The sequence below is a fragment of the Nyctereutes procyonoides genome, unplaced genomic scaffold (assembly GCF_905146905.1).
Source record: "Nyctereutes procyonoides isolate TBG_1078 unplaced genomic scaffold, NYPRO_anot_genome, whole genome shotgun sequence".
Taxonomy (NCBI): Eukaryota; Metazoa; Chordata; class Mammalia; order Carnivora; family Canidae; genus Nyctereutes; species Nyctereutes procyonoides.
Window position 1 is genome coordinate 6,802,805 of NW_026575135.1, and position 23,122 is coordinate 6,825,926.

At 41.5% G+C, this 23,122-nt stretch overlaps 1 protein-coding gene across 3 annotated transcripts in view; it reads left to right on the forward strand.

Moving 5' to 3' along the window:
- The window catches only part of FKBP15 (FKBP prolyl isomerase family member 15), a 58,310-nt gene that overhangs the window by 27,252 nt on the left and 7,936 nt on the right, over positions 1-23,122 (forward strand). For all 3 annotated transcript variants that reach the window (XM_055301907.1, XM_055301908.1, XM_055301909.1), the window contains exons 10-21: positions 1,627-1,769; positions 2,261-2,318; positions 5,293-5,400; positions 7,275-7,377; positions 7,849-7,955; positions 9,564-9,675; positions 11,066-11,175; positions 11,474-11,581; positions 11,999-12,093; positions 12,932-13,034; positions 18,862-19,033; positions 20,764-20,900. In XM_055301907.1, the coding sequence (XP_055157882.1) occupies positions 1,627-1,769; positions 2,261-2,318; positions 5,293-5,400; positions 7,275-7,377; positions 7,849-7,955; positions 9,564-9,675; positions 11,066-11,175; positions 11,474-11,581; positions 11,999-12,093; positions 12,932-13,034; positions 18,862-19,033; positions 20,764-20,900 (1,356 nt within the window). The remainder of the gene's footprint in view (positions 1-1,626; positions 1,770-2,260; positions 2,319-5,292; positions 5,401-7,274; positions 7,378-7,848; positions 7,956-9,563; positions 9,676-11,065; positions 11,176-11,473; positions 11,582-11,998; positions 12,094-12,931; positions 13,035-18,861; positions 19,034-20,763; positions 20,901-23,122) is intronic.

The following is a 23,122-nucleotide window of genomic DNA, read 5'->3' on the forward strand; positions in this document are numbered from 1 at the left end:
TATTTTGCTTAGTATAATAAGCTCAACCCATGTCATCACAAGATTTCATTCTTTTTTTATGACTGAGTAATATTCCATATGATACATGCACCACATTTTCTTTATCCATTCATCAGTTGATGGACACTTGGGCTGTTTCCATAGTTTGGCTATGTTTTGTTTTTTTTTTTTAGAAAGAGGTCAAAGTACCTGCGTTTTTAATAATTTCTTTTTTTTTTTAAAGATTTTATTTATTTATTGACACAGAGAGAGAGGCAGAGACACAGGCAGAGGGAGAAGCAGGCTCTATGCAGGGAGCCTGATGTGGGATTTGATCCCAGGTCTCCAGGATCACACCCCAGGCTGCAGGCGGGGCCAAACCGCTGCGCCACCGGGGCTGCCCGTTTTTAATAATTTCTTGACATGGTAAAAGAATTTTACATTACGATCCAAGGGTGGTAGAGTAAGGATGAGGGGCAGCAGAATAATCCAAAAAACAAAAAGGGAAACTGAGAAACACATAGTGGGAAAAGGGTAGGGTTTTAGCTGGAAGGGATCTGGAGGGTGGGTAGGGGCACTGCCCAACTAAAATGCAATTGGTTTGTTACTGAGTACTATTCATGGGAAGACAGCATTCTGACTCCTTCTCTACAGTTTAAGTTTTGTTTTGCTTTGCTCTGTTTTTTTTTTTTTTTTTTTTTTTTTTGAGAGATAGAGTCTTCACTTAAGAGAGTACAAGCAGGAGGGAAGGACAGAGAGAGAGGGATAAGCAGGCTCCATGCTAGACAGGAGCTGGGTCCCAGCACCCTGGGATCATGACCCGAGTCAAAGGGAGATGCTTAACCTACTGAGGCACCCAGGTGCCCCTTGCCTATTGTTTACAAATTGACATGCCGGGCGACTACAGAGTGACACCCAGTGTGATGAGTGTCAAGAGAACACTACATACTACCTGTGGAATATAGAGTAGCTCACCCTTTGTGGTGTGAAATTTAGTGGTATATACCAAAAGTCTTAAAAAGTTAACATACTTTTTCTTCCAACTATTTAATTTCTGGGAATTTATACTTTAGACATGATTATGTGCAAAAGGATAGATAGAAAGTTATACACAGAGGAATTGTTTGTGTTGTGACAAAACTGGGAATAAACTGGATGTCTAACAACTAGGAATTGGTGAAATATATTTTGTAGCAGCATAAGTATTTAAGACTTACATTCCCAAAATCTTTTAGAGACTTTCCTGTAGATTAATGGCAGGTATGGGCATGACCCTTGAAGTTTAGAAATAAGGCTCAGTGGTTACAATGTTGTAGATGTTGTAGATTAATAATTTAGTAACATGGAAATATGTAACTGAGTAATAAGCAAAGCAGTTCACAAAATAATATTGTCTCTTTTTTATAAAAAATATACAAACATACACAGACATAAAAGTGAAATACTACATCCCCAATTCTAGCCATGTTGTGTAGTGGTTGGATTGTGAGTGATTATTATTATTATTATTGGCTTATTGACATTTTTTGATTTGCTACAAGGGAACAGGAGATGACTTGTGAAGAATAAGTAAAAGAAAGGAGGGTGGAGAGGAGGGCAGGGTGCCTTTTTTATAGCTTGTTTGAATTGTGGTTGATTGCTCCCTAGGTCAAGTTTGCTCGAGATTCTGGTTCTGATGGGCACAGCATTAGTTCCCGGGATTCTGCGGCCCCTTCTCCCATACCAGGTGCTGACGGCCTCTCTACTGACCCTGTTGTATCACCACCCACATCGGCGCCTTTCAAATCAGGGTAAGATCCTGGTGTTGTATCATGCTCTTTCATTGTCCATGAAAGTGATCCTTAGAGGGGTTCAGAAATCAGGATCGTTGAAAACTAAAATAATTTTAAATAATTGGGAGAAAAAAAAGGAGAGAAATGGGGAAAATACAAGCATCAAGATTTTTCTGACAGAGGATTAACATTCATAGTCTTTAAAAACACTAACTTGGATGTTTATGAATACCTGCTGAACTCTGGAAGAAAATTGGGTAAAAGGCATAACCATAAAATATATATCTAAGGGAAAACATGTAAATAATAAGAATTTAAATGGAAAATCATTCATTTTCACCAGCTTTCAGAGACTAATGCAGACTGAAGAATGATTAAAATTCTGTTTCACACCCATTGAATTGGCAAACGTTTTCAAAACAATTTGTTTATCCAGTATATTTGGGACTTAAGATTATAGATTTGGGATTTTCTTTTTTTACCTCAGCCTATGTCTTACTTGGTTTCAGGGAGCAAGCCCTTCGTGTCAAATCTAACTCCCTCAGTGAACAGCTTACAGTAAATACAGTGAGTATACAAGTCTGTCTCCCTCACCCCCTATCTGCTGAAAAGGTTTTGTGTGCCTAGGGGTAGGGTAGGTTAGAGACCAAAAAAAAAACACAGCTATTTTATTAATTTCCCCTTACTTGGGAGTTAGCATAAATTAGGTGGCTTCTACATAGGCAAACCTGGGTTCAAATCTTTATTCTTGTAAACTTGCAGCCTTGAGAAACTTATGTAACTTTTTTGATCCTCTGCTTCTTTATGATTAAAATGGAAATAAATAATTCCCACAACCTCTTTTATGAGGTTCTTGTGATATGTTCACAAAGCACTGTAATCAGTCTACTGGGCATCCCGGGTGGCTCAGAGGTTTAGCGCCGCCTTCAGCCCAGGGTGTGATCCTAGAGACCCAGGATCAAGTCCCATGTCAGGCTCCCTGCATGGAGCCTGCTTCTTCCTCTTCCTGTGTTTCTGCCTCTCTCTCTCTTTCTCTCTCTCTCTCTGTCTCTCATGAATAAATAAATAAAATTTTAAAAAAATCAGAGCCTACATAAAGTATGACTTCATTAAGCAAGAAGATTTTTACACGTACGAGATAATTATGATGTTTGAATGAAGTAATGTGTGTGGAGATTCTAGTATAGTGTCTGGCATACTGTAAGAGCTCAATTAACATTAGCTCTTTTTATTATCATGATTACTGCTAACACTACATACCTTCACACTTTCATTCTCTTAGATCAGTTCTGCACTAATTCACCAACTAGTTAACTTTGAGCTGGTTACTGAGCCTCTGTGTTTCCCTAACTGTAAGACAAGAAGACTGGCATACAGTTATAGTAAGATTTGGATTTGAATGCCATTGGGAGCATGTACAGTGTACTTTGCTGCTGCCCTGCCTGGTCCAGGAAAGCATTTGAGTTTGCTGCATGATCGTGAGATGAAAGCCCTATGGCCTTCACCTACCTATCCTGTTGGGAAACAGGATAATTGCATGGAGTGAAATTGGTGATTACTTTCTCTCCAGCTCTAGTTTACTTGTTTATATTCAGCCCAAAGCAGGAATTATTAAGCAAGTAATTGATCTGGTATGTGGAAAAATTAATCTCTGAAACCCAGAAGATTAAACCAAAGAATTAAAATTTAAAAAGTATAACCTCAGATATGTGAACAGTCATGAAAATCATTTAGTATTGGATTTATGATACTTTCTAAACAGAGCTACTTTTGTCACCTATTTCTAAGCTTCAGTCACTTCCAGCAGACTAGTGGTCTCCATTTTTTTTTTAATTAATTTTGTATTGGTGCTCAATTTACCAACATACAGAATAACACCCAGTGCCCCCCTCAGTGCCCATCACCCATTCACTCCCAGTGGTCTCCATTTTTTAAATTTTTTGTCTTTTTGCAGTTTTTTTTTTTTTAGTTGAAGCAAACTCACCATTTTTTTTCTTTTACATTGGTTTATTATTTATTTATTAAGGATTTTATTTATTTATTCATGAGAGACACAACACAAGGCGGGGGGGCAGAGACACAGGCAGAGGGAGAAGCAGGCTCCATGCAGGGAACCCGATGTGGGATTTGATCCTGGGTTTCCAGGATCACACCCTGGGCTAAAGGCGGCGCTAAACCGCTGAGCCACTGGGGCTGCCCCTATTTTTTATTTTGAATAGGTAATTACATTCATATGGTACAGTTATCAAAACAATATAACAAAGTCGATATTGAAAGGGCTCGCTCCCATGCCTATCCCTGTGTACGCCATCCCATCTCACTCTCCTTTTAGGTAACTGCCTTTATTATTTATTAGTTTTATAATATATCCTTTCAGTTTCTTAATGCAGATGAAAGCAGATAGGAATGTATATTTTATTTCTCCACCTTTTAAAAAAAAAATAACGTAGTATATATATTACCTACCGTCCTTTCTACATATTACAGTATATTTAACAGTATCTTTCCATGTTAGTATATAGAAAACTGCTTCTTTCTTTTTTATCTCTAGATTGCAGTATGCCATTGTGTGGTATGGTTTATATAGTTAGTCCTCTTTTGATGAACCCAGCTTTCTTTGATTATGTGCTTCCAGTCAGTCAAGAAAAAATGAGCACACATTCCTAGTGTATATATCTATTTACAAATTACATACGTAAAGTACTGTCCATCCCTGTAAACAAGCTTAATGTCTTACATTTAGCTTAAAAATAATTCAAAAATAGAAGTTATGATCATCTCTATTTTTTTTTTAAGATTTATTTAAGAGAGAGAGAGAGCACGTGCTTATGCAGGTGTGGGGAGGGGTAGAGGGAAAGACTCTTTTAGCAGACTCCTTGCTGAGCACAGAGCCTAACATGGGGGCTCGATCTCACAACCTATGAGATCATGACCTGAGCCAAAATCAGGAGTCGACGCTTAACTGACTGAGCCACTTAGGTGCCCCATGACCATCTGTTTTTATACACAATAAATCATTGTGTACATCCTCAGGTTTATGTACTCTCCACTCTGAAGGCTGTGCTTTGGACCAGTTAATGGATACAGAGCCTTCTAGCACAGGAGCCAGTGTGTAGTCAATGCCAAGTCAGAGTTAAATGAACCTGAATTTGGAACAAAGAGCTCCTCTTTCCTTCTTTCCCCAAATCACTCCTGAATATCTATCTGCTGAATTGCTCCCAGGATTTTCAGAGAGTACTGTCATCTAAAATGCCTCCCTCCCTTGATCTGTAAAATGAGAATTATGCCTGGTGGGGAGACTCGAAATGAAGTAATGCATATGGAACCACTTTGTCCATTCCAACATTATTTTTACTGTTATTATTAATTGTTACCCATGTATGCATGTTCGCAAGAAATTCTTAATTCTCGTTTTATAGAAGAAATGGTTTTAAATCGATTCAGCAGGGGGACTTGTTGAAGGGTTTGATATAAGAGCCAAAGACAGAGCTAAAGTAGTAAGCTTTGATTATAATGAGTTTTGTGACTTTCCTCTTTTTAGAATCCTGATACAGTCAAAGCCAAGTTGATCTCTCGAATGGCTAAAATGGGTCAGCCCATGCTGCCCATCCTTCCACCACAGCTGGATTCTAATGATTCAGAAATCGAGGTATGACTCCCGGGCTGTGTTAAAATGAATACTGCAGACATTTCTACCTTGTGTTCTTTTGGTTAAGATTACTACTTGTTCTGCCTGTAACCCAGAATCATGTAGAAAGCTTGTATCCAAAATGGTACAGGTTGGTATTGGTACATGTGTTTCCACTGTCACACTAGCACTTCTCGTGAAAAATGGAAGGAATCCCATACATCTGCCACAAGAACAGGGAAGTTTTAAGTAATCCATATAGTCCTCTACTAGAATCTCGACTGTCAGTAAAAATCACACTTTAGGCAGCGTGGTGCCCAACCCACAAAAGAGGTTCAATTCATATTGATTGGTTGAATGTTTAGCTTCTTTTTTTTTAATTTTTATTTATTTATGATAGTCACACAGAAAGAGAGAGAGAGAGAGAGGCAGAGACACAGGCAGAGGGAGAAGCAGGCTCCATGCACCGGGAGCCCGACGTGGGATTCAATCCCGGGTCTCCAGGATCGCGCCCTGGGCCAAAGGCAGGCGCCAAACCGCTGCGCCACCCAGGGATCCCTCCCATTGGTTCTTTTATTGAGTAAAATCATCCTTTCTCAGTTGAATTGCACTTAACAGATTAACAGAGATTGATTCTTAGGAATCTTTGATGTAAAACAAAGCAAAGATGATGCTCTTGAAAAAATCTTCCAGCTCTTAGGCTTTATTTTACATAATTTTGTTATATTTCTTCCTGGAAAAGCTCTAAGTAGATTTAACATTTTAAAGGGGGATAGGATTTTGGGGGCTTCTTGTTATTCTTGTTGATTTTTCGCTGGTTCTGGAAATTAAATTTGAATAAGGTAATACTGTTATTAAAAATTTTAAGTGCTACTTACTCCTTGTAGAATGATGTAAATTACAAGGAAAGAAAAAATATATTTAACAAAAAATACATTCTTCTTTACATATTATTGCTTTGTAACCTGATTTTTTAACTTAATGTTATATCAAACATTTATGTTAATATCAGTATGAATAATGTAAACAATATAATTAACATAAGTAAATAAAGCATCATTTCCTTTAAAGACAACTCAGCAGCACTCTGTTAGATTAATTTATCATAGTTCCTTTCATTCTGTTGTTTAACATTTAGGTGGATTTAGAGCTGCAGTGATATAAAACTGGCATACTTGTCCATAAATGCATAATACATTTTTGAGATGATATCAGGGGCCAAGGAGAAGTCCTAAAGTAAAAGAATGTCAGAGATTTTGGCCTTTGAACTGTAGGTTAGCAGACCACAGTTACTGTATATTGTGCCCCAAGATTTTCTTTCTTTTCCATGTATGAATTGGGAAGATATTTATAGGACAACTTTGTTTAGAATCATAGTAGGGACCAACAGTGCTGTGATTTTTATGAAAAGAAAAAATGGAGAAAAAACACTCTAAAACCACTTTATCCAAAAAGCATGGTAATGAGGTGCAACTACTCTGTCAGTTTTTCAGTGAGTACTTTGAGGTCTATGGAGATAATTTGGCAGAAAAGAAGAGGCTGCACTGTTGGCTGGGTTTCCTTGCAAGAGACCCTTCTTCTGTGGGAACAGAATAGATCAGGTTTAAGGTAGCTGCTGGTTTGGAAAATGATACATCCTGGAGAGCAGTCACTTTATCTACTTGGGTCAATAAAACATTGACAACTTAGAATGTTTGAGGAACTAATGATATTTATTTGATAGGATTTATAGGGAGGCGGGATCTCCGCATAGCCCACACCCTAATCTCTTGCCTTTCCTTCCTCTTCTTTGCCTAAAAGCAGTGGCTGTCAGCAGGTTTAGAGTAGACAGTCAACCTCAGTCTCCAGTTAAGGACCCACATACATAGTCACCAAAATGCTTCTTCCTGTTTCAGGATGTGAACGCTCTGCGAGGAGCTGCACAGCCCATGGCAGCTCCATCCATGCAGCCCTCTCTCCAGCCAGCACATCCAGTGATACCACAGATGACCACACAAGGTAAGGGGCCTCTCTGGCTCTGCAGCCTGGAACTGAGTCAGCACCAGAGTTATCATATCATTCCTGTTCCGTAAATTGTTGGGCTGCATTGTTTTAGTACTTAGAACTGGACTAGAGTGTAAAACATGTCAGTTTGTCCCTGGGTAGGAAGTTTTCAGCCCTGGAGGTGGATTTGGTCTGCATGTTTTGTCTTCTGCTGTGTGGCATTGCCAGTTTCGGAAGTGTACACTCAGCTAATGAGACACTTCTCTGTGTGTAATTGTGCAACTTCTGTCAGCTGATGGAACTGGGTCTGAGTAGTATGTGCCCAAGAACCCCAGGTCCCTTCTACTAGCCCATCCCTGAGACTATAGGAGAGTAGATGGGGCAAGTAGTCCAGTCTGAGGCATGTTGCAGTATGTAAGGTTCTAGTCTAAACCTTTGTGAGGAAACTGAGGTGAATAACAGTGAAAACTTATTGCTTTATCATAGCACCTCAGCCATCTGTTTCTGGGCTCCAGGTGCCCTCTTCTGCCTTAATGCAAGTTACATCTCTCGACTCCCACTCCGCTGGGTCTGGAAATGCCCAGTCCTTTCAGGTAATGACATTTTTAAACCACATCAGTTACAGCCTGTAATTGATTAGGTTCTAGTCCGTCTCTTTTCTCCTTCCTGCACAATTTTGTGAGTAGCAGTTCCCCAGATAAGAATCTGTCCTTTCCAAAAAAAAAAAAAGAATCTGTCCTTTCCCCCTTCCTGAACCACCGCAATGTCATCTCTAAACCAGACCAGGATTACCTACCTTATAGGTTGTGGTAAAGCCGAATTACAAGAACAGGCAAAACACCTGGTACAAGGCCTGGCACATGGTAAAGGCCCAGTTATTTCCTTTTGTTCGCACACATGGCTCCATGAGGGATAGATACACAAGTCCTTGGTGTTCTTGTCTGCTAGCCCCTGATAGGCTAAGATTCTGCAGTGTACAGAGCAGAATGGTTGTAGATTGAGGGTGTATGGAAAATACAGCTGAACTCTGTTGTTTAGTTATCCTCCAAAAAGGATCTCTTAAAGTAGGGTTTGTTTTTTTTTTTTTTAAGATTTTATTTATTTATTCATGAGAGACAGAGGCAGAAACACAGGCAGAGGGAGAAGCAGGCTCCATGCAGGGAGCCCGACGTGGGACTCGATCTCAGGTCTCCAGGATCATGCCCTGGGCCAAAGGCGGTGCCAAACCGCTGGGCCACCGGGGCTGGCTGTTTTTTTTCTGTTTTCACAGAAGATAGTGGCAGCAATCTGTCTGTTTCTACTGATTGTCAGGCTAGTGCTTCTGTCCTGACACATTTGGTAGAGAAAACATACTCCCACACTCCCTTACTTCTGTGGTGATTCTTAGTGGAAGGGTGGGAGTGCTGGTGAGTGGGCTATGCCCCATTGGGACAAAGTATATTAGAATTAAAAAAAGTTCCCACCTTGCCCTCTCCCTACTCATTAGTGGAAAGTTTTATCCTATAGACTAAGTTTTTTGTTGTTTGTTTGTTTTTAAATAATGGATGGATATGAGCTGAATTTCCTTATCTCAAGGAAGAATAATCATCATTGTTTAAATGAAAGCTGCTGATTATTGAGCATTTACTATCTGCCAGGCACTTAACTTACCAGCTGTGAGGAACTTTACCTATATATCACTTCCATCTAGTCCACACAATGGCCCTGAGTGGCGTGTTACTATTTTCATATTATAGTTGAGGTTCAGGGGAACATGAAAGCTCTTGGTCACAAGAACATCAGAATCTCACAGGGGAGAGGCATCCTTTGGAGACTCGTGGAGTTTGGAGTTACTTTGGAATTTCAATGAACACTGTCCTTTGGCCACAATGGAAACTCAGGCGAGTCTCTTTAGATGTACAGTTTCTTAGACCATCAAAAGGCCCAGTGGCTGGGGACTGAATACCTGCTTACTTAAATTGTAGTGCCAGAGCACAGGGGAGCAACCTGAGACACCCTTCCCTCACTCTTTGGGTAGGACTTCAGTGACTGGGCCCCCTAGGTGACACAGAATTCTGTTGCAGTGCCTACCCAGTACCAAACCCAGTCTCCTCTGTCTCAAGCTTTAATAAGTTTGCATCTCCTTCCAGCTTCATCTCTTTATTCCATCAAAGACAGATTAAGCAGAAGAGAGCCGTGAATATAACTTGGCATTTTCTCAGCCCTATGCAGGTATGCAAGCCTATGCTTATCCCCACACATCAGCTGTCACCTCCCAGCTGCAGCCCGCCCGGCCCCTGTACCCCACTCCGCTCTCGCAGTCTCATTTTCAAGGTAGGCAGTGGGTCCTGAGTGTCTCGTCTCCCGCTCTTGCTGTGCTCTCCTTCCCACTCCCTTTTCATTTTCACTCCAGTAGATCTCTGCTTTATTTTGAAGCAGCTTTGTTGAGGTCTGATTTGCATATTGTACAATTCACTCTCTTTGGGTGTATAATTCAAGGATTTTTAAAGCAAGTTTACAGAGTTGTGCAACCTTCACCACAATCTAATTTTAGAACATTTACAACATCCACCAAAACTCTTCATGCCCGTTTTGTTTTGTTTCTTGCATTTTCTCCTGCCAGCCCTTTTCCATTGCTCTGTCAGAGTGGCTCTGTAGAGTTTTTTGAAAACAGTAAGAGAGTGAAATGTTGGAGGAAATGGGGAGAAAGCGTGGTGACCGGGTGTTCAGTATCTCACAGGAAAGCTACTTTGTGAAAATTTTTAAACTATGAAATATATGCTTTTATTAAAAAAGTCAACACAAAAGAATATAAAATAAAAAGTTACTGTCCTCCATTATAAATACCCCCGACCATAGGAAACTGTTGTTAACAGTTACTTGGGTAAATTTTCAGGTATTTTTTCATGTGTGTACAAGTGTGCATAAAAAGCACACTAGTATAAAAAACTAAAACAATGTAATTTTGTATTAAAAAGCAAACTAAATAGCTGGCATGCTGTCCTACCTTCTTATTCTGCAGCTTGTCTTTGGTATTAGGACAGTGGTAGAAAGGAGCCAGTGTATATCCTACAACACTTTATGGTCCCAGCATAGAAAGGGTTTTATGGATGCTACCTTTGTCTGGAAACCCTGCCCCACCTCCATCTAGGAAACCATCAAATCTATCATCTCCTCTGTGAAGTCTTCCCTGACTGTTACCATCCCTTCTTCCTCTCCTCTCACAGACATAACTGTGTATATGTGTCATCAATGAGTTAATCTTGCTTTTCTTTGTGTTCCTTTTGTACCTTGTACATGGTCTTATTTGCACTTAAATGCACTCTGTCGTAATGATCTGTTTACATGTGAGTCTCCCCCCCAGACTGTGAGCTCACCAAGGGCAGGAACCAGGTTTCATTCACTGCTGAATTCCTGGTATCTGGTACAATAGCTGGCATGCACTTGGATGAGCTGTTAGTGCTATGGCAGATGAAAGTGGCCATCCTTGTGCCCTTGGACCAGACTGTATCTCTTGATGCATTTTGCAGGAGCATTACTTACTTACTGTTAGCTTTGGAGCCCTTTTGCCTCTGTGTCCTGAGAGTAGGAATCACCTACAGCATTTCCTGCTATTTGGAATGTCAATTTCTTTCTTTCCTCTGCCTAAAGAGCTATTGGCTTTTCCTCATACGGTATCCTCTGCTCCAGTTTCGTAAGGTGGTTTTGGCTTATGTCTCTTCAGGATCTGGTGACATGGCTTCATTTCTCATGACTGAAGCCCGGCAACATAACACAGAAATTCGAATGGCAGTCAGCAAAGTGGCTGATAAAATGGATCATCTCATGACAAAGGTGAATGAGTCAGGGTTGGGGCTATGTTGAAAGTAAGGAATTGAATAGGGGATACAAACAGCAACTAGGAATATAGGTAAACTCTTCCTTGGTTTCCTGTATTTTTAGTAGTTAGTAGTAATTTCCCTGGAGAGTAGTTTTTATTTTGGAATTCATTTGGCAAGAGAAAACTCTAGCTTATGTTAGAAATGATCTCAGAAACTTGTTAGGCCCTTCCAAAAAGTGGTCAGATCTTGGGTGAATTCTGTTTTTCCATTTAAACATTTCTCTCAAAGTCTTTCTATCCCTGCTTTTGTAGGTCGAAGAGTTACAGAAGCACAGTGCTGGCAATTCCCTGATGCTTCCCAGCATGTCAGTCACAATGGAAACAAGCATGATTATGAGCAATATCCAACGAATTATTCAGGTAGGAGGGCTTGAGAAGAGAACACAGCCTGGAGGCCTTGCCCCCTTCTCTCCCAGAATGTGCTAACCTCTAAAACCTCTCCTCCACAGACAGAGAGCATATGATCAGTACTATTGGGGAATTCTGGAAAATCCATTCATTATGGCCTAATATGGTCCAAGGGACTTATCACTGTAGAGTCACAAGGAAACATTTTAGAATGTTGCTTCATTTTATGGCCATTTATATGTCTAATCTATTGGGTGTAGTGATTTGTATCCATCAGGTATGATTTGTTGTTTTAAATATTTATGTGGACATAAGTTTAGTTTTTTATCTCAAAATTTATGGCAGTGTCACCTGTCAGTTCAAGTTGATTCCCTTATATCTGGCACTTTTCTCATAAAAACTGAAGTCATACATCTATTTTGAATTTAGGAAAATGAAAGATTGAAGCAAGAGATCCTCGAAAAGAGCAGTCGGATAGAAGAACAGAATGACAAGATTAGTGAACTAATTGAACGAAATCAGAGGTAATGACAGATAAGGGGCACTGGCTAGGATGGACTAAGGGTTTTATTTGTAAATGACCAAGTTAGATAAATATTTTTTTAGGGTAGTTTATGGAAACTGCTGCTATTTCTGTTTCTTGCCTGTCATGTGAATTATTGTTTGTTTTTTGAGAGCGTTTTGGTAGAAGAAACACAGTGGGCTGTAATGTTAGGCAAACCTGTATTCAAATCCCAGCTCTGCTTCTCTTTTGTTATGTGGCTTTGGGTGTTCCTCCTGGCCCTTGTTTCTTCACCTGTGAAGTGGTGTTAATACTTAGAACACTTAGAAAATACTGTCAACTGTTCTCTCTTCTGTGTGGGCTATTTCATCAACAGGAATGTCACTGATTTCTGTATAAAACCCAAACACTGTGTAATTTTTCTAGATCCTTCTGAAGATTTTGGTGAAGGGGGGAGGTGCTCAGGGGAACATGACATAGCAAATAGCATTTCACTTAGTATCATTCTTCCATACTTCTCTTTTCTAGTGTGTCTCGTCTCCCACATGGTGGCAGGGGTGGGATGGGGTGGAAGGGGGCGGTGGGGGGAGAAGTGCTTTCTTCTCCCCTCTCCTCTTTCCTCCTTCATTCCTCTGCACCACACATACTTCCAGTTCCTTTTCTCTTTATTATGCAAAGCAATTAACCTCTGGCCCAGGTTCCTACTTCCAAACTTGATGGCTGCAGATCTAAGAAAAACAAAATGCTTTCAGACTGGGTTTTTTTGAAGGAATAGAGCAATGTTGTGAGGACTGAATGTGCATTGGTTGTGTCTGTTATACATTCAGCGCTTGACAAATGTCTCTTCCCCTATTTCACAGGTATGTTGAGCAGAGTAACCTGATGATGGAGAAGAGGAACAACTCACTTCAAACAGCCACAGAAAACACACAGGCAAGAGTATTGCATGCTGAACAAGAGAAGGTAAAGTAACCAGGAAGGGAAAGGCCCATCAGGATATGTAGAGTAAGGAGCTGTCGTGTGTGTGTGTGTGTGTGTGTGTGTGTGTGTGTGTGTGTGTGTGTGTACCTACTTATCCATCTGCTTTTCAGCAAAAACTTGCCATCATTGGGAACAGAACTAGAAAGCTTCTAACAGATTTTACTATATCCATCATCCAGATTTCTGTTTTATAGGATGCTTTGCAATGAGTTGATTCAAAAACTATAACTCATCTAAGTAATTTGATTAAGGTGAAGATTACATTATTAGCAAATGAAATTTATTCTCTTGACACAATCACAGAAAATTTCTCTTACAGGGGTGCCTGGGTGGCTCAGTTGGTTCAACGTCTGTCTTCAGCTCAGGTCATGATCCCGGGGTCTTGGGATGGAGCCCCCACATCAGGCTCCCTGCTCAGCGGGGAGCCTGCTTCTCCCCCTCCCTCTCCCTTTGCTGCTCCCTCTGTTAGTACTATCTCTCTGTCAAATAAATAAAATTTTTTTTTTTTTAAGATTTTATTTATTCATGAGAGGCAGAGGGACAGAGACAGAGACACAGGCAGAGGGAGAAGCAGGCTCTATGTAGGGAGCCCCTGACGTGGGACTCGATCCTGGGTCTCCAGGATCAGGCCCTGGGCTGAAGGCAGCGCTAAACCGCTGAGCCACCCGGGCTTCCCTTTTTTTTTTAATGTCCAAAAAATAAAATTCCTGTTATGTTCTGTGAAATTTAAGATTAGTTTATTCCTTCATCTGCATCTGCAAGAGCGTTTTAAGGTACTGCTGTCTGGCTTCAGTCTGTTCAGAATTAGGCATTTCGACCTGTTCCTGGAGTCGCTGTAAGGAAGACTCTAGTGGGCCTTGGGCTGGGCTGACGCTGACTCTCGCTGCCCCCATCGTTGCTCCAGAGACACTGTTGATCTGGAGTGGAGTCCTTCTGGTTTGGGCTCCTGCTCCTCAGCTAGAGCTCTTGACCCATCCATCTGCTGTTATCTCAAAGGTTTAAGAAATCGTTTATGCTTTGAATTTTTCCTGAAAACTTGAGTGCAATGTATCTCATAACCTGTGGAGTTTACTCACTTTCTCATAGTCCAGTAATGTTGAGGATTTCTGACTCATGCTGTTATTGTTCTGTGTTCTCTTTGTTGTAGTGTCTAGGGAAGAAATATCTCCCCTTTATCCTCCAATGACTAGTGCCTTGCCTTGCATAGCCCTGTCCCAACTTGACACCAATCCTTTCTCAAAGCTACTTCCCACCATCCCTTGTTTGTTATGGCTGACTCCTTGGGCCTGGATCAAGGTCAGCAGTCTATGACATTGGCACCACTGAACACTACTGGAGTCACTTCACTGTCCATTAACCATACTTTTTACTATTTCCTTTTCTCTACCTTTTTTTTTTAAGATTTTATTTATGAGTGACACAGAGAGAGAGAAAGAGAGAGGCAGAGACATAGGCAGAGAGAGAAGCAGCTCCCTGCAGGGAGCCCAGTGCAGGACTCAATCCCAGGACCCTGGGATCATGCCCTGAGCCAGAGGCAGATGCTCAACCACTGAGCCACCCAGGCATCCCTCTTTCCCTTTTATTTTCTCTCTCTCCTGTACTCTTTCTCTTCTCTTATTTTCTCTTCCCTTTTCTTTCCTTTTTTTTTTTTTTTTTTTCCTTTTCTTCTTTCTCCATAGGCCTGGCAGGGACACCCAAATATATTGTTTGGTTGAGTTCTTAGACCTGTTATTCAGGTCTAGCATGATTACTAAAACTTGTTCTAGATCAGTGGTTCCCACACACTAATCTGACTGCCTCAAGGTCACTTGAGGTGCTTGACTAAAAATACATATTCCTAAGCTTCACCTTGAGATTCTAATTCAGCAATATCTAGCCGAAGGCTGAATCTGAACTTTTCAAAAGTTCCTTTTGATTCTGATACACAGCCAGCCAGGACTCACTGCTCTTTGTTAGTGGTTTCTTTTGCCACAGTCTCTGGATGGGGCAGCTAGGAGCCTTTGTTTTTAGGAACTTCACCATGTGATTCTCATGTTGAGTATCAGTGGGGGGAGGGTGGGTGTGTTCCAATAAAATTTTATTTACAAAAATAGGCAGTAGGCCAGTTTGGCCTATGGGTCAGAGTTTGCCAACCCCATGAGTTAGCTTATTAATTCACTCACATGATTCATTTTTTATAAAGATTATTTTATTTTATTTATATTTTTTATTATTATTTATTTATTATTTATTTATTTATTATTATTTATTTATTATGATAGTCACAGAGAGAGAGAGAGAGAGAGAGAGGCAGAGACCTAGGCAGAGGGAGAAGCAGGCTCCATGCACCAGGAGCCCGACGTGGGATTCGATCCCGGGTCTCCAGGATCGCGCCCTGGGCCAAAGGCAGGTGCTAAACCGCTGCGCCACCCAGGGATCCCAGATTTATTTATTTTAGAGAGAGCGCACACCTGCACCAGCAGGGGGAGGGGCAGAAGTAGAGGGAAAGAATCTCAGGCAGACGCCCCACTGAGTGTGGAGCTCCACTTGGGGCTCAATTTCACAACTCTGAGACCATGACCTGAGCCAAAATCAAGAGTCAGATGCTCAACCGACTGAGCCACCCAGGTGCCCCATATTGATACACAGAAATGGTTGGCATGGTGCCTGGCACCTGCAGATGCTCTCTCTATAATAGCCCAAAGAGCAGTAATCACAGCAGAACAACTCTGATCTGCTAAATCACCATCAGATCCCAGGCACTGTGCTTTCCACACATCTGTCTCAGAGCATCTCCTGGGCTGAGTAGCACTATGCTTGATGAGTCAGGTAGCAAGTACCACACACCTCGCTTGGCTGCTTTGATTTCAGTGAAACTTTTCAAGGCTTGACAACCTCCTCCCCCTTTCCTTTTGCTCCACTTCTTTCTTAACAGTCATCCCTGTGAGGGCTCTCCCTCTATAAAGGAGATCACCAAGGTCTTTTCATCCCTGGAGGCAGCTCCCTGCCCTCAAACACAGCTCAGAGTTTTGGCTGAGCACTCAGTGAACATTCAGTGAATGGAATTCTTTATTTTTCTCTGTAACAGGTTTAGTATTTCCACATAAAACCCTGGACTAGCGGAAGAGTTGTCAAAAGTCACCTGATCTGACCTTGTTTCACAGAGGGTAAACTGTGGCCCAGAGAGAGTAAGTGGCTTGCTCAGGGCCTCACTTCCAGTCAGCTGTGTCCTTTTTCCTTTGGTCAAATGGCCATAGGGCAGCTCGGGTGGCTCAGTGGTTTGGCACTGCCTTCGGCCCGGGGCATGATCCTGGAGACCTGTCAGGCTGCCTGCAGGAGCCTGCTTCTCCCTCTGCCTGTCTCTGCCTCTCTCTCTCTGTGTGTCTCTCATGAATAAATAAATAAAATCTTTAAAAAAAAAAACCAAAAAAACAAATGGCCATTTTGCTTTGATACCATTTTCCTGCTTCTGACTTGAATGTTCCTTTTTACTTATTTTTCTGAATTTTTGGTTCTCCCTGCCTTTCCCATTACTCGTCCCTTCGCTGTTTTCTCTGTGCACAGACGTGTGTTTGGCTGAGAGTATTACTTATCAAGCTTCTAATTGGCCTTTCCAAATAATGCCCAAAGTCACCTTTTACTCTGCTTGTCCTTTGGTGAGAAAGGGACAACCCATCCTACTGCCTCCCCTTCAGTGAGCTCCAGCCCCTCCAGTGGTCTTAGTTGCTGCAAGGCCTTTATGAGAGGCTCTCGATCTGATATTTGTGAACTCTCAAGCTAAGGACAGATACGAAGCTCTCTGGGTGCTATGTGAGCTCAGGTCCCATCAGGCCACATGTGCCAGGACGGTGACTAAAACTTTTATTCTACATGGGGCAGATGAAAACTCCTCTTCCGTCTGGAAGTTCTAGCTGCCATTGTCCTCTGTGTTTAACAGGTAAAAACCCAAGGCTACTGAATAGCAAAAAAAAAAAAAAGTATCTTAGAGCTCATTCCAAAGGTCGCCTACCGTTAGAGAAAAAATTATCCAGATGCGTCCAGAAGTAGTAAGGAAGACTTTATTCAAGGCTGTTACAGTAGAAGGAAGATTGGGCTCCACTCCAAATTCAGTAAGGGCATATGGCTAAGGAGCGGAGTGTGAGGGGTCAGTGCTGAAAAATTATGCAGAGGAGACCTCATGGGTAGAGAGATTCTTGCTAAAGTGACCTCGTAGGATTCTTCTAATTGACTAGCCAAGGACTGGGATAGCAAAGGTCAAAGATGAAGAACTTGTTCAGATATCAGGGAGAGGGGTTCTTTCTAAATGGACATAGCAGGATTCTTGCTTAAAACTAGGCTGGGCAGGCTACGGACAGGATGGGAGGCCAAGGTCAGGGGCTCAGAGGAACATGACTAAAGTTTGGTCAAGAGAGAGTTTGTCAGTAGACTCTCAGATACTCATTCACAGCCTGTTTCTTTTTATTTTATATATACTTTTTTGTTTTTATTTTTGTTTTTGTTTTTTTTAAGATTTCACTTTATTCATGAGAGACACAGAGGCAGAAACACAGGCAGAGGGAGAAGCAGGCTCCCTGTGGGGAGCTCGATGCGGGACTCAGTCCCAGGACCCTGGGATCACGACCTGAGCCAAAGGCAAACACTCAACCACTGAGCTTTTCCCAGGCACCCCCCCTTTATATATTTTTTTATTTTGCTTTATATCCTTTACATTTAGAAGAGCCAGAATACCAGATTTTAAATGGAAAGGCTTTGGAAAGTTTAAATCTGCAGGGGCACAGTGAATAGCATAAGAAGGGACAAGGATTAGTAAAAAAGTAGATGACTATAAATGCACGGCAAGTAGAATAGCATAGGAGGAGTCATGAGAGTAGCAGCATAATAGTATAGAGAGACGGCCCCAACCCCACAAATACTTTGCTGTCCAAAAAGTCAAGATGGGTCACCAGTGGAAAACCATTCACTGCGTTTCTTGTCCTCTCATTTCTCCTCATTTTTATGGGAGCACGTCAGATCAGGTGATGAGGATGTGGTATTTGTCACTTGTTTACCGTTCCATTTTTTTGGCCATCCTCTTAATCATCACCTTTACTACACAGAGTATCATTAGAGGGTTCTCCAGGGGAGTCATTGTGTTTTCATCAGATGTTACTTGAGAGGATATAGCTTCTGTGAGGCCAGGACAGGGCACCATTTACAATAAGTGGCACATGAGAAAACAGAAGTGTTGCCATCTTTTGTAAGCTCTGTTCTTCCAAGAACCCCACCCCAGACCAATCACCCTCAGGTGGCTGAGTTTTCCATCATACTTCCACTAGGGAGAAACAGCAGACTCAGACGTACGTTGGTTGCTATTGAAGGCATTCAATTTAAATTTCAAAATCCTTTTCTTATGAAAAAAAATACACGTTTATTCTAGGAAAGTTAGAAAATGACAGGAATACCGTTTCTCAGGTATCACATTGGTAACACTGAATCATCATTCTCAGTAGTTGCATACAAGATCCACGTATCGTAATTTGCTTAATCAAGCTCATTTTCCAGCATTTTATTTTTCATTCTTTTGCAACTGTAAACAATCTGCATTAAACATCTTGTAGCAAAAGTTGTGTAAGTTTGCACAGTTCTTCCCAAGGACAGATTAATGTAAGAGAATTCCTGGGTCAGAGATTTGGCACATTTTGAAGGCTTGATTTTGGCTTCATGCAGGTTAAGAGGCCTGACCTCCCTTCCGACCAGTTTAGTCAGCATAGAGTGTGTGAGGTTGGGTCATCACTTGGAGACAAAGGACACCCATGTGTGAAGTGGCATCGTACTTTGTCACACTATTCAGGCCAAGGTGACAGAAGAGTTAGCAGCCGCCACCGCTCAAGTCTCTTGTCTGCAGCTGAAAGTAACCGCTCACCAAAAGAAAGAAACAGAGCTACAGATGGAGCTGACAGAAAGCCTGAAAGGGACAGAGCTTCTTAGGGGCCAGCTCGCCAAACTGCAGGCAGAGCTCTCAGGTACGTCCTTGGTGGAGGGGCTGGGACGTTTACCATTTAAACCCAAGGAATGAAACTGAGGGGCACCTGGCTGCCTCAGTCAGTGGGGCATGTGACTCTTGATCTTGGGATTGTGAGTTCAAGCCCCACAGCGGGATAGAGTTTAATTTAAAAAAAGAAAAAAGAAACACTGTCTTTCCTCCCCATGCATTTGGCTTAATGTTCATCAAGTTTGAAGGGCTGAGGCAAAAATGAAAGCAGGTCAGTATAAACCTACATGATTGGTTGACAAAGGATACTGAAGGACTGGCTGTTCATCTGGAGTTGATCAGTGACCACTTTCCCCCTTTTTGGGCGAGTATTGCCCTCAGTATCTTTGGTACTTGTATTTGGCTCCTGGGCCCGGAAGAATTTAATGTGTTCCTCTAACTTGTGACTCAGTGGAAATTTAAGAAAGAAGTGCTTCTTGTAGCCGCCACCCAGAGGGTGGATTCCAACCCTTCAGCTTGGCACTTGAGGCCCCTCCAGCTTGGCTTACTTCCTCTTATATTGCTCAATTCACTTGGCTCTGGACATAACCACTCTGCTGCAGCTTTAGGCCATCCTATGGTTCTGATCTTTTTATCCATGCTCTTCTCTGGACTTGGTGTGCCCACTGTCACCAATATTTGCCTCCAATTCTCCAAAATCTACTCTTTCAGAAACTTCCTTGTTTTTTTCCTAGAACATTTAATCTCCTTTAGAATTCTTTACCTCTGAGTATGTTATTATGACCATTATCAGAGTTAGCCTTGAAATAGCACTATTTTCATGTCTGCATTCCCTTCTAGACTCTAAGCCTCTGGAGGACAAGGATGGTATCTTGGTCATCTTTGCAAAGTCCTTTCCTCCAAGTTAGCCTGAGTTCAGTGCCTGACATAAAGGTGCTGCTCAAGACATAGGGACTTAAAGAGTAGATGTATGAAAACCAGCATGTTGATTCATGTTTCTCCATGTAGAGACACAAGTGTGGAAGACACAGATGGGACCAGGGGGCAGCAGCAGAATTGGGAAGAAGCAAAGTTTGCTTGCCTGAAAAGAGCTAAACACACTGATGTCAGTCGGTAGGGTGGTAGCTTGAGGAGAAACCCTTTCCCTTTTAGAGCATCACATGGGTGCACCTGAGGAACAGTCTTAGATTCGAATGTCGTACAGGTATCTTCTTTTTTGCTCTTGTGAAGCACCATATGGGTCTCAAAAGTTTTCCATACAAATTTAATTTTGATACATTACATTTTAATGAAATATTCCAAGTAGCTTTATTTGAGCATTTATTTGGTGTTTTAAAAGGAAACTCTTGGTAGAATGTCCCAGCTCCCAAGAAGGATGGAAGTATTTCACCAAGGTGTTGAGACAGGCCCTGAGCTGATGGCTAAATAAAGATCTGTTTAGTGTGTTGAGGCAGTGGTTGAAATGGGATTGTGGCCATGATACCTTTCGAAAGTGGTTTTGGACAGCTTGAAACGTTTCTTTTTCATTTTGTGTGGAGAAGGTGACACACGTAATAGCCATGAACGTGGGTTGCTGGGGAGTTGATTCATGACATGGTAGGCCTTTCACTGGTCAGTGAGGGGTGCTGAAAGGAGTGAGGAGAAGACGCTCACGTGATCGGGCTGGGAGCCCACAGGGTGCGGCCTGGGAGGAGCAGCCGGGATGCCAGGTGCCTCTGCAGCACTGGTTCTTCAACCAGTCACCCTGCCATTATACCCCAGAGCTCCAGGAAACCTCGGAGCAAGCACAGTCCAGATTCAAAAGTGAAAAGCAAAGCCGGAGACAACTGGAGCTCAAGGTAACATCCCTGGAGGAGGAGCTGGCTGATCTTCGAGCCGAGAAGGAATCTCTGGAAAAGGTAAGTTCTATGCCTGAAATTTCTCAGTTAGACCCAAGTGGCCAGGATTAAGTGTTGAATAGACATTTTTACTTTCCTTTTAAAAATTACAAGAGTGGGGACGCCTGGGTGGCTCAGTGGTCGAGCATCTGCCTTCAGCCCAGGACATGATCCCAGAATCCTAGGATCGAGTCCCACATTGGGCTCCCTGCAGGAAGCCTGCTTCTCCCTCTGTCTGTGTCTCTGCCTCTCTCTGTGTGTCTCTCATGAATAAATAAATAAAATCTTAAAAAAAAAAATTACAAGAGTGGAATCCCTGGGTGGCTCAGCAGTTTAGGGCCGCCTTCGGCCCAGGGCATGATCCTGGGGTCCTGGGATCGAGTCCCGCATTGGGCTCCCAGGGTGGAGCCTGCTTCTCCCTCTGCCTGTGTCTCTGCCTCTCTCTGTGTGTCTTTCATGAATGAATAAATAAAATCTTAAAAAAAAAAATTACAAGAGCATGTGCTCATTGTAACAAGTACAAATAATGCTGAAAAGTATGAAATAAATGAAATTTATCTTTTTTCCTCTCAATCTCAAACGTTAGAGATGACAACTATAAATAATGTACGATTATCCCTGCAGTTTATTTTCTGTGTGTATAAAATATACATATATATATGTGCATACATATATGTACACTGATCATTTTTAAACTGTAATAGGGTCATGTGTAACACTTTTTTTTTTAAAATTGTGGACATAGTACAAATAAGTGTGAGAACTTTTTGGGATGTCTGACTGGTTCATTTGATAGAGCATGCACCTGTTGATCTCGTCGGGGTCGTGAGTTTAGGCCCCATGCTGGGTGTAGAGAATGCTTAAAAATAAAATCTTAAAAAAAAAATGAATAAAACCTCTCATTTTTTTTTTTAACTACAGCACAGTACTCTAGTCTCTTGTCAGGTTACACCAGAACTTATTTACCTGCTGATGGTTATTTATGTTTCTATTTTTCCAGTTTCAAGCACTGCTGTGAACATCCTTGTACTATATGACTATTTTTTACAAATTCATTTGAGCATTCCATAAAATGAATTGCTTGAATTAGAGTTGCTAGATCATAGGCAATGCTTTACATCTACATTTTTAAAATGCTTCTCCCTCTGACCCTCCCCCTGCTCGTGCTCTCTCTGGTGCTCTGTCTCCCTCTCAAAGGAATAAATAAAAAAATCTTAAAAAAAATACATATTGCCAGATTATCTTCAAAGAAGAATATGTTGGCTTACACTTCCAGCACTGTGTGAGCAAGTCTGTATCTCTATATTTTGTCCAACTCTGCATATGTCAGTTTTTATAATCTTTATAGCCTGATAGATGAAATATGCTGTCTTATTTTAATATATATTTTTGTTAATAGTGAAGCTTTCATATATTTAATATCTATTTGTGTTTATTTTGTAAATTCTTTGTAATGTCCTTTGTCTTCTTTTCTATTGTAATATTTGATTCATAAACATTACTAAGGATGTTAATCCTTTGTCACTCATAGATGTTACAAATATCACTTATTATTTTCAGTATCTGTTGTATTAAAATTTTAAGCCTAAACAAGCCCCATTGAACAAAGTGGGAATATTTCTTTCTCTCTGTTCTGGAACAGTTTATTTTTTAAGATTTCATTTATTTACTTAGCGAGTGCACAGGCAGGGGGAGGGGCAGAAGGAGAGGAAAAGAGAGAATCTCAAGCAGACTCCAGGCTGAGCACAAGCCTGATGTGGAGCTTGATCCCACGACTCTGAGATCATGACCTGAGCCGAAATCAAGAGTTGGACATTTAACCAACTGAACTACCCAGGTGCCCCTGGAACAGTTTAAATATGAAAGAACAAACTTTCAGAGATTTCTGTAAAACTCTCTAGTGAAGCTTTTGAGGTCTTGTGCCTTTTTAGGGGGTAAATCTTGGTCTACATTTTCTGTCCCTCAGCTGAGAATGTCTTTCAGCAGCTGAGAATGTTAAATATAGAAGGAAAATTAAACATTGAATTATTTCCAGAAGGACCCAGCCAGCTCAAAAACTACCATCACTGGGATCCCTGGGTGGCGCATCGGTTTGGCGCCTGCCTTTGGCCCAGGGCGTGATCCTGGAGACCCTGGATCAAATCCCATGTCGGGCTCCTGGTGCATGGAGCCTGCTTCTCCCTCTGCCTAGGTCTCTGCCTCTCTCTCCCTATGTGACTATCATAAATAAAAAAATTAAAAAA